Genomic DNA, 19,865 nt, shown 5'->3' with positions numbered 1-19,865 from the left:
GGCTGCTTCCAGAAAAGGAGTTGGTCCATGCCACTGAAATTGGCTTCTGCCAAGTGCTTAAGCCAAAATTCTGTTCAATGCAAGACTTAGGTCCCCAGCAACCAAGCCCCAGTGCACCAAGAGAGGAGCCGGTGCTTCAAACAACAATAAATGCTAATGTGGTGGTAAGTCCTGTCAACATCCAGTTACATCATAAACTTGTAACTGCAAGGTTGGGACCCCAACCTCCTGTTCATGTCAGGCACCAAGCTGATGCACCACCATAAACATGAGCCCTGAGTCAGTAGGATAGGGCTAGAGCCAATGTCCCGCCATGTCTTATCACAATGATATTCTGACCCTTGGTCACATTGGGAGGGTCCAAAATTTCAGAAAATTATGTCACTTGAAACCTCCACAGCCTTTTCTCCTTCTGTGCAAGGCCAGAGAAAGTAATGGGCCATGAGAAGGTGAGCAAGTGCTGTGGTCCTAAAGTTGCTATTGATCCTTTCTCCATGGGTTTCCCTCAATTAACCCTGTTCCAGTACACTCGATGCATGGGCTGTCTGGTACTTTGCCTTTGTGAACTTACATATTTACCCTAGATCAACAAATGTCATCTTTGCCTTGAATATTTTTTAGTAAAATAAATAAAACTTTACTGATGACGTTCTCTTTGTACCCCTCTCCAATTCTATTCTTCCCTCATCTTTCATTTCCCAGAGGCAGCCTTTATCATAAATTTGGTGTTCATATTTCCTGTATGATAAAATCATATGACTTGCAAAATTTTGATTAACTCTTGGTTAAAATTAACAGAGAAATTGTAGGTCATAATGTTACATGGTAAGATATCTTTATGGGAAATAATGGTTTGACATTAATTACTTTGAGACTTTAAATTACTATTATGATTGCAATTCTTCACTGAAAAGATAAGGAGGAAGCTTGACCAGTTAAGCTTGTGGTCAGGTATAATTAACATAAAATCTGATTAATGATTTTTTGTTTAATTTCTCAGAAATATAACCCTTTGAACCTTTAAAATTCAATGGCCAAAAAGAGTGAAAAACTTATTTGTATTAGGAAACTGTATTTATTTACTAAGGTATGGAATATATTTGTTAAAAGAAAACTTTTGCTTACCAGCATTGAAATCATTCACATACACACCCCTCCCCCGCCACACACACACACACACACACACACACACACACACTCGTTTTTTGAAAACATTCAGACTCTCTGATTCTTAGCCTTCTGCTTACAGAGTATGCTGCTCAAAATAAAAGATGTCTCTAACTGATTCAAATCAAAACACAAAATTGAAAATTTTCTTTCACTTTCTAATCTATATTCTTTTCTTTTACTAACTATAAATATAACAAGTAAAGGACATAATTTTGAGTTGTGTGTCTAAATAATATTACATAAATCATAACATATTGTATTTACCTTCTGATAATTTGCTTTTGTCATGCAACACTATGTTTTTTAAGATTTGTTCAAAATTTGTCAAATTGACATATTGAAATATATACCAAACTTCTGTATTATAGTCATTTATGTGATTATGCCATATTTTATTTATCCAATATCCCACTGATGTTCATTTAGATTGTTTCCAATTTATCAATATAGAAACAAGGCTGTCATGAGTGTTCTTTTCTCATTAGCACGTCTTTCAGACCACTACCAAGAAACTGAACAAAGCCCTAGGAGATATACAGAATCCAAACCGACGTCATTTAAACATCTAGAACAATTATAGTTCTACAAGATAGGAAAACTATTGTAATTTAGAGTTAATGACACAGTCAATAAATGAAATGAATCAAGACGCAGCAACACATTCAGAGCTGCAGACTTCCAAGAAAACATGTCATATGCAGGTAACATATAACCAGACTTGAAGAGAATGGGCTTTGAGACGCCTCCATGTGGAGGGTGTTGACAAAACAACTAAAATAGGGCTCAGCCTGGCAGCCAAGGTAGTCGGGAAAATGCCCTTGAACATCTACTATCAATATGCATCTAGGCCAGTTGAGAAAATAATCTCCAAACTACTTGGGATGTTTCACTCATTTCTTTATTGGGAAAACATCTTTGCCCTGAGAAGAATAAAAACTGAGTATAGATACAATGCAGCAAATTAAACAGGTAATTATAATGTTTTTGGATTAAAGCATTTGTACATGCTTGGTATTTTAAATATTCATTATATATAAAAGAATTTGTCATATTTGATTATCTAACAAGTAAGTTTGTGATTCTAATGAAAATTACCTATAATGCAATTAGGTAATTGATTTAGACTTGTAATCATGGATTGAAATAGTATTAATTTGTAAAAAGCATTGGAACATTTAGGAAAATTTAAGATTCAGCATATTCAATATTTTAAACTTATTAAATTAATAGGAATTCCTTAAGTATCTGAGATTTGCTTGCCCTAAGATAATTGAAGTATTTAAAATCCAATATATTAAATTTATAAACATAATTTAAAAGATTCAAAGAAATTTAATTGTTACAAAAACTCACCTAAAAGTATTTATTAAACTTTCCTAGACTTAGAATAATAAAATATATAATCTAAGACTTTAAGGTGAACTAAGACTAAAAATTTTTTAATTTTGTAATGTGAATGTTTTAAGTGAACCTGAACTGAGTTATCGTCTCTGAAAGAAACATTAAAAAAAAACTCATATTGCCACCTTATATATATCCCTTAGTACATATGTGCAAGAGAATCTCATGGTATCACTGGCTTACATGATATCTGAATTTTCAGTTTTATTGAATTGCTCTCCAAAGAGGTCATGCTAATTCATATTCCCATGATCCCTGCATAAGAATTCCTAGTTCCCTACAACTCTGCTAATGCTTGATATTAACTAACATTTTAATTTTGGTAAACTTGATCAATATGAACTGATATCTTGCAAAATTTTAATTGCACATTTCCTCATTATTCATGAGAATGAATGTTGCTTTTCAAGTTTATTTGATAATTTAGTTTCCTCTAGTCTGAGTTAATATTTTATATGCTGCCCATTTAAAAAATTGAATCATTCTTATTGTTTTGTAGGAGTTTTTACATACACTGGATATTAAATGTCTTCCATATACCTTGGAAATTTCTTCTTCCAATCAGTTGTTTTTAACTTGGAATATGAAATCCTGGACAGAAATATGAATTTTGACAAAAAAATCATACAAAAAATAATTGAGGTTATAGAGAGTTTACTATGTGCCAGTAACAGTTCTAACAACTGCTGCTTCTAAGTCACTTCAGTCGTGTCTGACTCTGTGTGACCCCAGAGACAGCAGCCCACCAGGCTCCCCTGTCCCTGGGATTCTCCAGGCAAGAACACTGGAGTGGGTTGCCATTTCCTTCTCCAATGCATGGAAGGGAAAAGTGAAAAAAGTGAAGTCTCTCAGTCATGTCCAACTCTTAGTGACCCCATCGACTGAAGCCTGCCAGGCTCCTTCGTCCATGGGATTTTCCAGGCAAGAGTATTGGAGAGGGTTGTCATTGCCTTCTCCCTTCTAACCACTTTGTACATATTAACTCATTCTTTTATATATATATATATATATAGCAGATATATATATATATATGTAGCAGATTTTATTAAACATTTAAGAAAGTGGATGGAACAAGTCTGCCTTACAGATATTAAAACAACTTAAAATTGAATTATAAACACCAGGGTACCTAAAAAACCTTTCCTTTCCCTTTTTTTTTTTTTTTTTTTTAGCCATTCTCACCTTCCAGACTGAAACATTTTCATTCTTTCTAACAACCTTTGATTCTAGTGCCAATATTATACCTATTTTACTAATAAAGAAAAGGAAAAAACTTGAAAAAAATTAGATCTGGGGTGGTCATTTTTTAAAAATCTATCCTGACTTTATTTTTTTTTAAACTTTCATTTTTTATTATTTTTATTTTAATTTTTACTTTATTTTACTTTACAATACTGTATTGGTTTTGCCATACATTGACATGAATCTACCACGGGTGTACATGCATTCCCAAACATGAACCCCCCTCCCATCTCCCTCCCCATAACATCTCTCTGGGTCATCCCCGTGCACCAGCCCCAAGCATCCTTATCCTGACTTTAAATTATTAACACATTAACCTACATTTTCTTTTAGGAGTTTGTTTATTTTCCCCCATAGTCTTCAATCCATTTGCCGTTCACTCTTACACAAAATGTGAGATGGGGGTTTAATTTTTTCCCCCTTTGTCACTTCTGGAATTGTAAACCTTAAATAGCTTTTAGTAATCTGTATGAAAGTGAAAGTTGCTCAGTCCTGTCCAACTCTTTGTCATCCCATGGACTATACAGTTAATGGAATTCTCCAGGCCAGAATACTGGAGTGGGTAGCCTTTCCCTTCTCCAAGGGATCTTCCCAACCCAGGGATCAAACCCAGGTCTCTGGCATTGCAGGCGAATTCTTTATCAGCTAAGCCACAAGAAAAGCCCATGAATACTGGAATGGGTAGCCTATGCCTCCTCCAGCAGATATTCCCAACCCAGGAATTGAACCAGAATCAGACCATGGTCCCCTACATTGCAGGCCGATTCTTTAACAACTGAGCTATCAGAGAAGCCCTGGTAATCTATACAATAAAGATCAAATTCCTTAACTTGGCAGTCATACATTTTCTGGTCCTAAATGGCCTGACTGGTCCTTTTGTTGCTCTTTTCTCAAGCGATCTCTTTACCAGTCAAAAAGTCTACTCACAATGTCCTTAAAATGCCAAGTTCAGTTCAGTTCAGTCGCTCAGTCCTGTCCAACTCCTTGCGACCTCATGGACTGCAGCATGCCAGGGACCTCTTCAATTCTATATTTTTGTTCAAACCTTTCTCTCAGTCTGGAATAACAGTTCTACCCTTTTGTCTACAGGAAAAACCCTGATCCTCTAAAACATCGTTGAAATTCAGTCTCCTGTGTGAAAGCCTTCCCCAAAGCATTCTTATTTTTTCTTTTTCTTCTTCCTATTCTCCTTTCAAAAGTCAACTATTTTCCTGCTCTGTGTTCCTATAGGAGTTTGTTTATTATTTTGTTCTTTATTACCCGATTGTGTTTCTTAAGCGTATGTTGTTTCTTTCTTAGAAACCATATATATGCCTTTTGTCTGTAGGTTTGTTCATTCACACATCTATTCAACATTTGCTGATTGTCTATTATGTGCTAGTGCTATGCTAGATACTTGAATATAAAAGTTTCAAACAGCTCAAATTAGTAAGAAAGACGTGTATACAAAATATTATAATTTATATTGACAAATTATTGTAGCATTTGATAGGTACTAGATAAAAATATATGTGATGAAAAGAATCGACATGCTAATGCTTACAGATTTCCCTCCAACCACTACACCAACACATACTAATAAAAATTTTGAAAAAATTCAAACCCCCCTTCCCCACTGCCCCCAGTTCAGAGCTTGTGGACAAGTTCTTAGCACTGAAAGAATTACAGAGAGAAGAAAGGATAGATTCAGGCCTTGAGTTTATATTTAGGATTTGAGAGCTATGGGTAGAAGAAGAAAAAGGAATATTATGAACTATATATTTAGATTCATTTTAATATTTCTTTGAAACACTTAAATAAATAGAATTCTCTTTTAATTTCTTTTGGCTGTTGAACTGTATATCTTAAACAAGGTTCACTACGAGCACAAATATCCCCATGCTAGTAAAATATCTTGTACTCAATGAATGTGTGAGAAAATGAAAATATTAAAATAGTTTATATCATGGAAAAAATGAGGCATTAGAGATGCATTCCTCAGAGCACACTCAAACTATTTTGTAAGGAGACCAATGCATTTAAACAATTACTTGATGTACTATAATGACTTGTAAAACAGCTAAGTATAAGACTAAAATTCACTTATGATCCTACCTCTAAGAAACAATGCTTCTAATATGTGATTTTTTTTCTCTAGCTTTTCAATGCATATTTATTCAAAAACATTTATTGATAACTACCATAAGCCAGACACTCTACTAAGACATAGCCCAGAACAATAGAGACAAATTTAATATTTATGTAGAGGTTGTAATCAAGCTGTGGGAGATAGGCAATTAACAAAATCAACCAATCAAACTCCAGTATTCTTCCCTGGGAAATTCCATGGACAGAGGAGCCTTGCAGTCTATAGTCCCTGGCAGTGTCAAAGAGCAGGACACCACTGAGTGACTGAGTGCACGCGTACTCACACACAAAGACAAGTGTTATTAAGAAAATTAGTCATGGAAGAGTATTGAATAGGGAGTGTGGGGGGAGAGTAGAGGCTGCAATTTTAAATAAGACTTCCACTAAGGGAAGACTTCACTAAGAAATTGACATTTGAGCAAAGACTTGAAGTGGGATCAAACCATGTACAAAGTCCCAAGCAAGCTAGTATGTATGTATGTGAGTATTTTCTGTTTTCTTGTTTGTTGAACATTTATAGTCCATACGGCTAGGGTAAAACTCCACCTCTTACATGTAACCCAAATCTAATCAGTACTTCTGACTTGCCTAGTCATATTTCCCTCTGATTGGATATTTAGATTGGTTCCTTTTCCTTTTTTTTCTTTCCTTTTCTTTTTTTGTCTCATCCTATCACAAAACATGCTATAATTTCTTAGATTGCCCTTATGAATATTTCTGTAAGATAGAGTTCCAAAAGTCAACAATCCTGGTTCAGATTGCCAAATTGCTCTCAAAGAACTTACACTAATTTTTATTTCAACTGTCGGTATAAGAGAGGACCTATCTTACCAAATGTCTGTTAGTAATAAGTAGTCCAATTAAAAGAATTTCTGTTAATTTGATATATGAGACTTCTATTAAATGAATGCTTTCCATTTAACTTAATGAAATATTTTTTGTTAATGAGGTTAAATTTTAAAATATATTTACCAGCCATATTTTGTGAATGAACTGTTCCTGACCTCACTCACCCTTCTATTGGAGTCTTAGTGTTTTTTCTTATTGATTCATGTATATTTTTAATATTGTTAACATGTTGATATATTCATGGTAATATTTACCAGATCATTCCTTAAACTAGAAATCTAAATATAAACAGAAAAAAACTGAAAAGCTATCTTGAAAATAATGGACATCTATATAGTATATGTGTATATATATATGTTATATATGTATATATACACACATATATATACACAATGGAATATTACCCAGAAATTTTAAGAAAATGAAATTCTGCAATTTGCAACAACATGGATGGATTTGGAGGGTATGATGAGTAAGTCAAAGAAAGACAAATACTATATGCTTTCACATATATGGGAAATCTAAAAAAGAAGATGAATGAATAGAAACAAGACTCAAAGATACAGAGAACAAATCAGTGGTTACCAGTGGGGAGAGGGGAGGAGAGAGTCGCGAGATAAGGGAAGGGGATTACGAGGTACAAATTACTAGGTATAAAATAAATAAGAAACAAGGATACAATGTATAGCACAGGGAATATACCCAACATTTTATAATAACTTTGAATTAAGTATAATATATAAAATACCAAATCATGATGTGATTTAACACTATAAATCAACTTTACTTCAGTTAAAAAAACTTTTAAACAACACATAAGCAAAATATATATATAATGATATATAGTGATGCTGATTTACTTATCAAAGTTTTATAACAAAGCTTTGATATCTGAAGATCAGAGTTAGGGAAGAGGATAATGTTAAACCAATAGAAACAAATGGCAACCTTAGGAACACTGGATAACATCTAAAAATACTATTTCCAAAATAATTTAAAAATAAAAATATTATTTCTCTTTGCAGCCAGTTAGGCTGACTGTGCTCTTCCTCACAGGGGCCCAGTGTGCAATCGCTGCAAACAGCCGCCTCCTTGGCTATTGCCTGTACAGGTTGCCCTAAGGGATCTTGGAGACAACTCTTTCTACTGGACCTTCATGACTGGCATGCTGTTCTGTCTAGGCTCCAGACAGGTATGCTCGGTGCCTTTGGAAAGTCCCAGGGAGCAGTGGCCAGAGTCATAATGGCCATCCACACCTAGCAGCAGAACAATAAGCCTGTGATTGAGGCCCTCCTCAGAGCCAAGTTCAAATTCCCTGGCCACCAGATGATCCACATCTCTAAGAACTGGGGATTTACTAAGTTTAACGCAGGTGAATTTGAAAACATGATGGTAGAAAAGCGGCTCATTCTAGATGGCTGTAGGGTCAAATATATCCCTAATCATGGCCCTCTGACAAATGGGTCCTGCTCTCATGAGAGCCTTGGCGCTGCCCCCTCCTTACTCATGCTTACCCATAAATTCTACTTTCTTGACAAAAATAAATAAATAAAAATATTATATCTTGTAAAAGTCTTTGAATATTTGCAGAGAACAGTCACAACCATAAACTAGGGACAGTTTTAAATTATTTCATATAATATTTATAATTATTCTGCTCAACATTATTTACTTTTAAAAATAAAGAATGATATTTTCATTTAACAGATAAAGACTGTGAGGCTCAAATAAAATAAGCCTACTAGGCACCATGCCACTCTTGGGACTTATGTATATCTTTCCACTATGCCACACTTCAGATATTTGAGAAATGTAAATCTCTTGTATGACACAAAACTACAGCTGAATAAAATCATAAAATGACATAAGACTTTGACTTTCAAGTCTTACCCTGTTAGAATCCAAAGTAGTGGGCATATTTTTTAATTCATATACAGCAACTTGTCCATCACTATCTCCCACCAGAAGGCAATCTGTTTGCTTAGCAAAAAGAACAGTTGTGAACTTGATTCCAGGGTTAGCAACATTGACAATCAGAGGGTCCAAACTGTAATGAAATATTGTATTTGTAAGTTTAGTTATTGTTAATATGTTCTTTTTACATATAGACTAAGAAAAGCCTGAGATATTTGTGATTTCATGTAACAAAAACCAAAAGCGTCTTTATGTGTTTCCAAAAGCAAAATGACTACTTCTCATCCTTTATTCAATCAAAGCTTTCATTCTTTCAATAAACTAATTTCAACTAAATATTCACAATTAAGATGTGAACTCATACTTTAAACTTCTGTGATGATTAATTTTATGCATTAATTTGGCTAGGCTGTGGTTTCCAGTTGTTTAGTCAAACACCAGTCTACACACTGATGTGAAGGTATGATATGATTAACTTAAATCAGTAGAATTTGAATAAAGCAAATTATCCTTCACAAAGTGAGTTGGCCTCATCTAATTTGTTGAAAGCCTTAAAAGAAAATACACGTCTTTGAAACTGAATAAATTTCTGCCTCTATATTGCCTTTGCACTCAAGACTGCAACATGGACTCCCCTGATGGAAATTCTGGCTTGCTACCCTGTCAAGCAAACTTGGGAACTGCCAGGCCCCACAATCACATGAGCCAATATTTAAAAATCTCTCTGTCTTTCTCTAGTATTCTCTCTCACTCTTTCTCTAGTATTCTTGCCTGGAGAATCCCATGGACAGAGGAGCTTGGTGGGCTACAGTCCATGGGGTGCAAAGAGTCGGACATGACTGAGCAACTTCACTTTCACTTTGATGAGGACTGCCAGATTTATAGGAGAAGGCAATGGCACCCCACTCCAGTACTCTTGCCTGGAAAATCCCATGGACAGAGGAGCCTGGAAGGCTGCAGTCCATGGGGTCACTGAGGGTCGGACACAACTGAGCGACCCAACTTTCACTTTTCACTTTCATGCATTGGAGAAGGAAATGGCAACCCACTCCAGTGTTCTTGCCTGGAGAATCCCAGGGACGGAGGAGCCTGGTGGGCTGCCGTCCATGGGGTTGCACAGAGTTGGACACGACTGAAGTGACTTAGCAGCAGTAGCAGCACTCTTTCTCCCTTCTTCCCACCACCTCTATTTTATGGATTCAGTTTCTCTGAGGATCCCTAGTACAACTTCTTAAATAATAAATGTCTTTTAAGGGAAGGATGTTTTGATCCATATGAATCCCTAGACCATAAGTGAATCTGAACAAGATTCAGAACCTTGTTCCAAGGTTCTCTAAACAAGAACCTTCTCTACTCTTACTCATCCAAAGTAATCCTTTGACATTCTTATAAAAGAAGCAGTAACTTGCATACTTCTTCTGAAGAAATTTTGCCTGGGAACTACAATTTTACTAGGAAAAAAAAAAATCAGAGATGACATTCTTTTAAGTAACCACTTTCTATGTTAGTCATCTCATACACAAAAATATATTGTTTTGTGTTGTACTCCTTGAGTTTTTGGTTCAAATTGTTTTATAGAATGAGTCGTGACAAAATTTTAAAGTTACTAAACTATTAATCTCTAGGAAAAAAATTTGCAATTATTAATAAACCCATTGAATTTTATATCATTTATTTCAAACAAGAATGTATTTCCATGCTTCTCCTCCTTAATAACTTGCCTAAAGGTCTACAACATTTTCTAATATTGAAATAATGATTGAAGAAGTAGAATCATTAAACACAATTCCAGCACTTTATAAACTTTCATATTAAAAAGGACGGTCCAGTCTATGGCCCTCTAATGACTTTGATGTAACACCTAAAGAAAAAAAATTTAATTAAACTGCATGTTTCTTCAAATATGTTTTAAAATGAGGTAAGAGAATAAGTAAATATTAAAAAATACTTATTTTGTTCCCTTTCTTTATCTTACTAATAAAAGGTCTTCAGTTAAGAACAATTAGAAAAGTACCTCTCTGCATTCTTCCATAAACCAGACGATGACAAAGAATTCAAGTAGTTATGATATCCTATATCAGTCTATAAAAATTTGATGAGGGACTACCATGGTGTTTCAGTGGCTAAGACTCCATGCTCCCAATGCAGGGGACCTGGGTTCAATCCTTGGTCAGGGAACTAGATTCCACATACCGCAACTAAGTTTGCATGCCACAACTAAAAGATCTTACATGCTACAGCTAACATCTGATGCAGCCAAATAAATAAGTAAATTTTTTTTTAAATTGAGATATAATAACCCATTTTCATTCAAATATTTTTAAACTATTAATACATATGATGTAGGTAATTAATATATTATCCTGGCACATCACTTTATTCATAAAGGACTCTCATAGTGTGAACTATTACTTGTTTTAAAGTAACTACAATTCTGCTGCTGCTGCTGCTGCTGCCGCTGCTAAGTCACGTCAGTCGTGTCCGACTCTGTGCGACCCCATAGACGGCAGCCTACAAGGCTCCGCCATCCCTGGGATTCTCCAGGCAACAGCACTGGAGTGAGTTGCCATTTCCTTCTCCAGTGCATGGAGGTGAAAGTGAAAGTGACGCCGCTGTCATGTCTGACTCAGCGGCCCCCTGGACTGCAGCGCACCGGGCTCCTCTGTCCATGGGGTTTTCCAGGCAAGAGGACTGGAGTGGGGTGCCATTGCCTTCTCCGACAGCTCTCTCTAACCAACGTCAAAACCATCAGGCATCATCTAGATGGAACTGCAGTTATCTTCTACTTTTATTATCTACAATTATCTTCAAGAAAAATGTTAATATTTACGTGCTGATGTGAAGGTCCCAAATCTCCACTCTGCTCTCATTTGCAGCTGCAAATATGTAGGATGATTTTGGAGACCAGGCAATATCATAAACAACATAAGTAGTTGGATAAAAACTCAAAAATGGTTTGAGATTCTCATGTTGCCATATAATAACACCCCAATCTGCAGAACAGCTTAAGAAAACATCATGGCAAAATGGGTTCCATGCTATTTTATACACTGGTCCCTAAGATTAGAAAAATAAATTAAAATACATAGTAAGTAGTATTTAATGTCTTATACTTTAAAGTTGACCAACAAACTTAAAATGCTCAGATTTCTAAAAGCTTTATATACCATGCATTATTGTGTAAGTATTATCTTAGCTAAGAATACTAGGTCAAAGTTGAATCTCTTCCCTAAATTATGGCATACAGAAGCATATAAGTATAGTTGCTACAGTACTTATTAATATTAATATATACTATAGTATTTAAAAATATTTAGGAATATTAAGAAAAATAAACAAAAATAAAGGAGAAAATGAAGAAAACATGGTAGGAACTAGCATTTAAAAATGTAGGGAATGCGTATATGCCAGAGTCAGTTTTACTCTGAGATCAGCATGTTAAATCAGCAGTCTTTTAGAAGCAAAAATTGTGATCTAATAACTTATGAAAAGAAATCAAGGATATCTAGAAGCCAAATTAAAAGCCCCGCATACTATGGGTGTTTTATATACAAATTCAAGCTTGTATTTTTAAATCTGAAGTTATAAATTATTGCATAAAAATACTGTGTCTAATAATACTTTTTTCAGAAATATAACAAGATAAAATTTTCCATGCCTACTGTAATTAAAACTAACCTTATGTCCTCTGTAGGTATCTAGATATTGTTCATTATATGAACAGGAACACTTGTGAATATGACCTTCTTCAGTACCAGCCAAATAGATATTTGTGTCCTAAACACAAAAAATCAGAATGCATTAACTTGTGATGTATTAGTAAATGTGCTAAACAAGACAGAATTCAAGATTTCTTAAAATATGCTCAAGAACCAAAACTAGAAATACCATCTTGTAGAAAACTGACTGTTGTCTTTTTCTTTAGATCATGATTTTATAATAATTAAACTCCCTGAAGGATGGCTGTGCAAAGAAAACACAGATTCTTTTCTTTGCTAAAATTGAGTGTAGAACTTAGTATCCTATCTAGAAATTACATGGACAAACATTCACTTAAAATGAGGAAGAAACTTTCTAATATTTAGAGCTAACTAACAAGAGAACTAACAGTCCAGGGAAACAATATTATTTCACTAGAATTAGTCAAAGAGAAGACAGATGACTTAACAAGAACATGATTCTTGCTGAGGATGAGAGATTAAACTAGACAGAGTCTCAGACATCTCAGATGTATGTACCAAATAGGGATTTAAAATGTGTTTTCTATACTGAATTTATAGTCAGAAAGTCTGAAAGTCAGGGCTCTATGTGGAGCTATGTCAAGTCAGCACCACCTGGTAGTATTATAGAACTGCAGAATGTCAGGCCCTGCCCCAGACCTGCTGAATCAGAATCATTTTAATAAGATTCCCAGGTAAGTTATAAGAACCCTGAAATCTGAGACACATTGCTCTAGCATATATCAGTACTTAAGAATGCAATTACTAGATCATGGGGGTCTATGTAGTTTAAATTACAAAATAAAGTCCATTTTTCCCCCAAAGTAGTATTACCAATTTACATTCAGCAGTGTATAAAAGTTCCTTTTGACACACATTCTCTTCAACAGTTTGGTTACATTAGAAATCCTAGATTTTGCCATCCTATTAGGTATTAGCTTACACTGAATGGTTTTAAGTTTCATCTATGTGGATATTAACAAAGTTGAGCATTTTTATGTTTATTGGCCAATTGAATCTTCTCTTCTGTTCATATTTCTTGATCATTTTACTAATAATCTTTCTTTTTCATATTCATTTGAATAAGTTCCTAATATATTCTATTACATATGCTTTGTCTGTTATTAGGTTGCAAAAATCCTCTCCCAGCATACAGCTTTTTTTTTTTTTTACAAACTCTTAGTGTCATTTAGTAAATAAAAGTTCTCATTTTAATGTAGCTGGTATTATATATTTTACATAATTAGGATTTTGTGCTTTAGGAAACTGTTCCTACTTTGAAGTCATAGAGATATTCTCCCATATTTTCTTCTAAAAGTTTTTGCATATAAAGGAGTAGGGATCTAATTCCTTTTTTATATATGAACAATGATTATCTCAGTAGTATTTATAAGTAGGTCATCTTTCTCTGGGCTTCCCTGGTGGCTCAATGGTAAAGAACCTGCCTGCCAATGCAGGAGACACAAGAGATGTGGGTTCAATCCCTGGGTTAGGAAGATCCCCTGGAGGATGGCATGGCAAACCACTCCAGTGTTCTTGCCTGGAGAACCCATGGGCAGAGGAGCCTGGTGGGCTACAGTCCACAGCGTCACAAAGAGTTGGACATGACTGAAACAACTTAGCACACAGATAAACGTCTTTCTCTAGAGCTCCTCAAGGTTGCTGTCTAAAGCTGGGTTCCTCACTATATAAACCTGAGACTGAGATTTCCATGCAAGAGGTTTATTGGGAAGTTCTCTCAGAAACAACCTCTTTGAGGGAAACAGGAATAGGCAGAGATTTAAGTTAAACTATGATGTATCTGCAACAGAGTGGTCAGTCCAACCTATAATAAGCTTTGGAGCTGAGATAGCCCTTCAGAGTCCTACCTCCAGACAAAGGGGTCAAATATGTTTCTCATCTCTTCCCAAACATAAATTAGTCAAGAATGATGACAGACTCAAACCAAACTAAATCAACAATCAAACTAAAGGTAAACTGTGTAAATATCACAAAAGTCAGAGATTCTAGGACTGGATAAAAAAGCAAAATTCAACAATATGCTCCCTATAAGAAACATACTTTAAATATAAAGACATAAATAGGTTAAATGTAAAAGAATGTAAAATGATAAACTGTGCTAATCTTAGTTAAAAGAAAGGTATAGTGGCTACGTTAATGTCAGACTAAGTAGATTTCAGAGTAAAGAATGTTACCAGCTATAAATAAGGTCACTGTATAATAAGGGAATCGATTAATCAAGAGAACAATTCTAAACACTTATGTACTTAAAGCTTCAAGATACATAAAGAAAAAATTGATAGGATTTCAAAGGGAGAAAAGACAAATTCACAATTATGGTCAAAACTTCAATAAATCATGGAAGAAACAGGCAGAAAATCAGGAAGGATATAGTAAACTTGAACAATATCATCAACTAACATAACCTGATTGATATTCACAGAACATTTACCCAACAGTAGCAGAATATACACTTTTCTCAAATGCCCAGGGAATATTCACAAGTAAACATCACATTCTAGGCTCTAAAACAAATCTCAATAAATTCAAAAGGATTCAGTTTATAAAAAGTTTGCTCTCTGATCATTATGGAATTGAATTAGAAACCAACAGAAAGACCCTTAGAAAAACTGTGAATATTTGGAAACTAAATAACATGCTTTATCAGTCAAAGAAGAAATCAAAGGAGCAATATTGATGTTTTGAGCCAGCTAAATCTTTGTTTAGGTGGGGAGAGGAGGGTGGTTGTCTTGCGCATTGTAGAGTGTTTAGCAGCATCCCTGGACTCTGCTCGCTAGATATAACTCTCCTCCCTACATCCCACCTCCCACAGCTGCAACAACCAAAAATATCTGAAGAAGACATTGTTAAATGTCCCTGATGGAAAGTACTCCCCTCCCTGCCCACATTGAGAACCACTCTTCTAGAGTCAAGATGACAAGCAGATTATAGGAATTTGAGAATGAATGCAGTGAGAATATGGCTGCAGTGATAAAAGGGCTTCCCTGGTGACTCAGAGGTAAAAGAATCTGCTTGCAATACAGGAGACCAGAGTTTCATCCCTGGGTCAGGAAAGATCCTCTGGAGACCGGATTGGCTACCCACCCCAGTGTTCTTGCTTGGAGAGCCCCAGGGACAGAGGAGCCTGGCGGGCTATGGTCCATGGGATCACAAAGAGTTCGACACAATTGAGTGACCACATACACAGTGATAAAAGTAAAAATAATAAAAGCCTGAACTATATGAATAGTAGGCTTGGACTAAAAGGAGTAGGATGATAAAACCTAAATATCATGTGGGTGATAGAGTAGAATAGAGTAAGAACTCAAGTTTTGGTTTGCATAAATAGGTGAATAATGGTATCATTAAAGAGATGATCATATTACATATAATAGAAAATATATAGGAAATGTTTTCTTGTAAGAGTCACAGTGGCTGAATTTTCTGATTCCAAAGAGCCTCCAGGCAAAAAGAATTAAAAAAGCAGAACTTTACTAACAATGCTCTGATTTCATTTTGGTCTTGATAGGGATAATCTGAAGTGGTCTTCCAAATCCCCAGAATCATGAGAGTCACCACTCACAGTGAGATATGGAAGACTATATAGTGGATTCGGTTTCTGTCACTATGATAGAGCAGGAGAGTACCCAAGAGGGGCAAGGTGGGGCATTCAAGTTAAAATGAGCAATTGAGTAGATAATCCTTCTATTGTTGCTCAGAAATACAGACCTTTCCTCTAAAATGCAGATGAAGGACAGCCAACTGGAAAGTGCCATTTCACCTTCAGTTCAGTTCGGTTCAGTTCAGTCACTCAGTCGTGTCCAACTCTTTGCGAACCCACGAATTGCAGCACGCCAGGCCTCCCTGTCCATCACCATCTCCCAGAGTTCACTCAGACTCATGTCCATCGAGTCAGTGATGCCATCCAGCCATCTCATCCTCTGTCGTCCCCTTCTCTTCCTGCCCCCAATCGCTCCCAACATCAAAGTCTTTTCCAATGAGTCAACTCTTCGCATGAGGTGGCCAAAGTACTGGAGTTTCAGCTTTAGCATCATTCTTTCCAAAGAAATCCCAGGGTTGATTTCCTTCAGAATGGACTAGTTGGATCTTCTTGCAGTCCAAGGGACTCTCAAGAGTCTTCTCCAACACCACAGTTCAAAAGCATCCATTCTTTGGCGCTCAGCCTTCTTCACAGTCCAACTCTCACATCCATACATTACCACAGGAAAAACCATAGCCTTGACGAGACAGACCTTAGTTGGCAAAGTAATGTCTCTGCTTTTGAATATACTATCTAGCTTGGTCATAACTTTTCTTCCAAGGAGTAAGCGTCTTTTAATTTCATGGCTGCAATCATCATCTGCAGTCATTTTGGAGCCCCAAAAGATAAAGTCTGACACTGTTTCCACTGTTTCCCCATCTATTTCCCATAAAGTGATGGGACCAGATGCCATGATCTTCATTTTCTGAATGTTGAGCTTTAAGCCAACTTTTTCACTCTCCTCTTTCACTTTCATCAAGAGGCTTTTTAGTTCCTCTTCACTTTCTGCCATAAGGGTGGTGTCATCTGCATATCTGAGGTTATTGATATTTCTCCTGGCAATCTTGATTCCAGCTTGTGTTTCTTCCAGTCCAGCGTTTCTCATGATGTACTCTGCATAGAAGTTAAATAAGCAGGGTGACAATATACAGCCTTGACATACTCCTTTTCCTATTTGGAACCAGTCTGTTGTTCCATGTCCAGTTCGAACTCTTGCTTCCTGACCTGCATACAGATTTCTCAAGAGGCAGGTCAGGTGGTCTGGTATTCCCATCTCTCTCAGAATCTTCCACAGTTTACTGTGATCCACACAGTCAAAGGCTTTGGCATAGTCAATAAAGCAGAAATAGATGTTTTTCTGGAACTCTCTTGCTTTTTCCATGATCCAGCAGATGTTGGCAATTTGATCTCTGGTTCCTCTGCCTTTTCTAAAACCAGCTTGAACATCAGGAAGTTCACGGTTCACATATTGCTGAAGCCTGGCTTGGAGAATTTTCAGCATTACTTTACTAGCGTGTGAGATGAGTGCAATTGTGCAGTAGTTTGAGCATTCTTTGGCATTGCTTTTCTTTGGAATTGGAATGAAACTGACCTTTTCCAGTCCTGTGGCCACTGCTGCAAACACTCTCTTCCAACAACACAAGAGAAGACTCTACACATGGACATCACCAGATGATCAACACCAAAATCAGATTGATTATAGTCTTTGCAGCCAAAGATGGAGAAGCTCTATACAGTCAACAAAAACAAGATCAGGAGCTGACTGTGGCTCAGATCATGAGCTCCTTATTACCAAATTCAGACTGAAATTGAAGAAAGTAGGGAAAACCACTAGACCATTCAGGTATGACCTAAATCAAATCCCTTATGACTATACAGTGGAAGTGAGAAATAGATTTAAGGGCCTAGATCTGATAGATAGAGTGCCTGATGAACTATGGACGGAGGTTCGTGACATTATACAGGAGACAGGGATCAAGACCATCCCCATGGAAAAGAAATGCAAAAAAGCAAAATGGCTGTCTGGGGAGGCCTTACAAATAGCTGTGTAAAGAAGAGAAGTGAAAAGCCAAGGAGAAAAGGAAAGATATAAGCATCTGAATGCAGAGTTCCAAAGAATAGCAAGAAGAGATAAGAAAGCCTTCCTCAGTGATCAATGCAAAGAAATAGAGGAAAAGAACAGAATGGGAAAGACTAGAGATCTCTTCAAGAAAACTAGAGATACCAAGGGAACATTTCATGCAAAGATGGGCTCGATAAAGGACAGAAATGGCATGGACCTAACAGAAGCAGAAGATATTAAGAAGAGGTGGCAAGAATACACAGAAGAACTGTACAAAAAAGATCTTCAAGACCCAGATAATCACGATGGTGTGATCACTCATCTAGAGCCAGACATCCTGGAATGTGAAGTCAAGTGGGTCTTAGAAAGCATCATTACGAACAAAGCTAGTGGAGGTGATGGAATTCCAGTTGAGCTATTTCAAATCCTGAAAGATGATGCTGTGAAAGTGCTGCACTTAATATGCCATTTCACCTTAGGCTGATACTTAAGTTTGTTAGTTTTCTGCTTACAAGGCACAATATCTATTAACATGCTAACCTTTCGCCTTTGTTTTTGGCTACGAGACATGTGTGATCTTAGCTCCCTGACCAGGGACTGAATCTGCACCTCCTGCCTTGGACACTGAAATCTCAACCACTGGACTGCCAGGGAAATCCCAGCCTTATGTCTTAATACACTTCAATAATTATAAGTTGTACTGAAATAATTTACCTTGGGATGAAAAGCAAAACACATTCCAGGAGCCTGTCGAGATATCAAAGCTTCACCTTTCTTTTCCTTTTCCCCTCCTTTTTTGCTGGTGCTAGCAGTCGTTCGCCTCAAGCGCATCAAATCTTTAAAGAAAAAATAGATACCTTATCTACCACATGAAAAAGTATTATAGATATAATATGTCCCCTCTGCAAACAATATGAGTTCTGCCATCCTTTGCATGTCATTAGGTTAAAATAAGCAAATACCAGAGTTAGATGCTTAGCAAAATGATCAAGCCTAGTTTTTCTCTTATTTAGTCAAACCTAAATTTATCACCTTTTATACATTGTTCACTAGGAATTTTTAATTCAGCACATAACAAGAGAAAGATAATTTGTGTGTGGGGGTGGGGGTGGGGGGTGTATATGTGTGTGTGTGTGAGAGAGAGAGTGTGAGTGTATTTATTTATTTTTACCATGACAGTCCAGTCCTTTCCGTATAACCCATTTAGAGATTCTTCCATCCGCTGATATAGAAACTAGTATCTCTCTTTTGTCATCACCTGTTGTCCCTCGATCTTGTTCTATCCACTGCAGTTGCCATACAGGTCCCAAGTGTTTTTGAGGTGATTCACTAAAACAAGGAAAATCACTAAGTAGAAAATCATAATTTTTAAAAAGACTTATAATACTAAGTGATAAGGACAACTCCCTAAAGCATCATGACTTACTTACAGAATGATGCTTTTATTGTTCTGAACTGGACTTCAACTTTAAATATTTTGAAAATCGGGGGAAAAAAACACTTTTCTAATATTCACTGATGTTTTTCTCATTTGTTACAAAACGAAAATTTTATTGCTATCATAATAGGAATATAAAAGCAAATATTTCTTTCTTTTAAGAATCTACTCCTTTTACTCTACTCACTTACTTTTTCCTAGTTGTGTAAATTTGGTTTATTTAGATACATTGAATATAAGTATCTCTGTTTTTACAAGGATATTTCTCATAGTTTAAATAAGTAAGTCATTTAAGTCCTATTCGAGTAAATAGTTACTTCACCCTTCTTATATTTCAGCATTGTCCACTGGCTTGATTCTCTCTAAGGCTGAGATTTAAAATTTTTCTGAAAAATTAAAATC

General features: G+C 36.0%; 1 protein-coding gene and 1 pseudogene across 3 annotated transcripts in view; one reads left to right on the top strand and one right to left on the bottom strand.

Annotated features, from left to right (window-relative positions):
* DNAI4 (dynein axonemal intermediate chain 4) overlaps positions 1-19,865 on the bottom strand; it is a 105,951-nt gene that overhangs the window by 2,565 nt on the left and 83,521 nt on the right. For 2 of the 3 annotated variants that reach the window (XM_040232643.1, XM_040232641.1), the window contains 5 exons: positions 19,197-19,354; positions 18,740-18,861; positions 12,382-12,480; positions 11,534-11,760; positions 8,680-8,836 (listed from right to left, as the gene is read on the bottom strand). In XM_040232643.1, coding sequence (XP_040088577.1) covers positions 8,680-8,836; positions 11,534-11,760; positions 12,382-12,480; positions 18,740-18,861; positions 19,197-19,354 — 763 coding nt within the window. The remainder of the gene's footprint in view (positions 1-8,679; positions 8,837-11,533; positions 11,761-12,381; positions 12,481-18,739; positions 18,862-19,196; positions 19,355-19,865) is intronic. The other variant, XM_040232642.1, reaches the window with a different exon arrangement.
* Positions 7,809-7,928, top strand: LOC120857119 (annotated as a pseudogene).

The sequence above is a fragment of the Oryx dammah genome, unplaced genomic scaffold (assembly GCF_014754425.2).
Source record: "Oryx dammah isolate SB20612 unplaced genomic scaffold, SCBI_Odam_1.1 HiC_scaffold_28, whole genome shotgun sequence".
In the NCBI taxonomy this organism is placed as follows: Eukaryota; Metazoa; Chordata; class Mammalia; order Artiodactyla; family Bovidae; genus Oryx; species Oryx dammah.
This window is presented reverse-complemented; position numbering and strand designations above follow the sequence as displayed.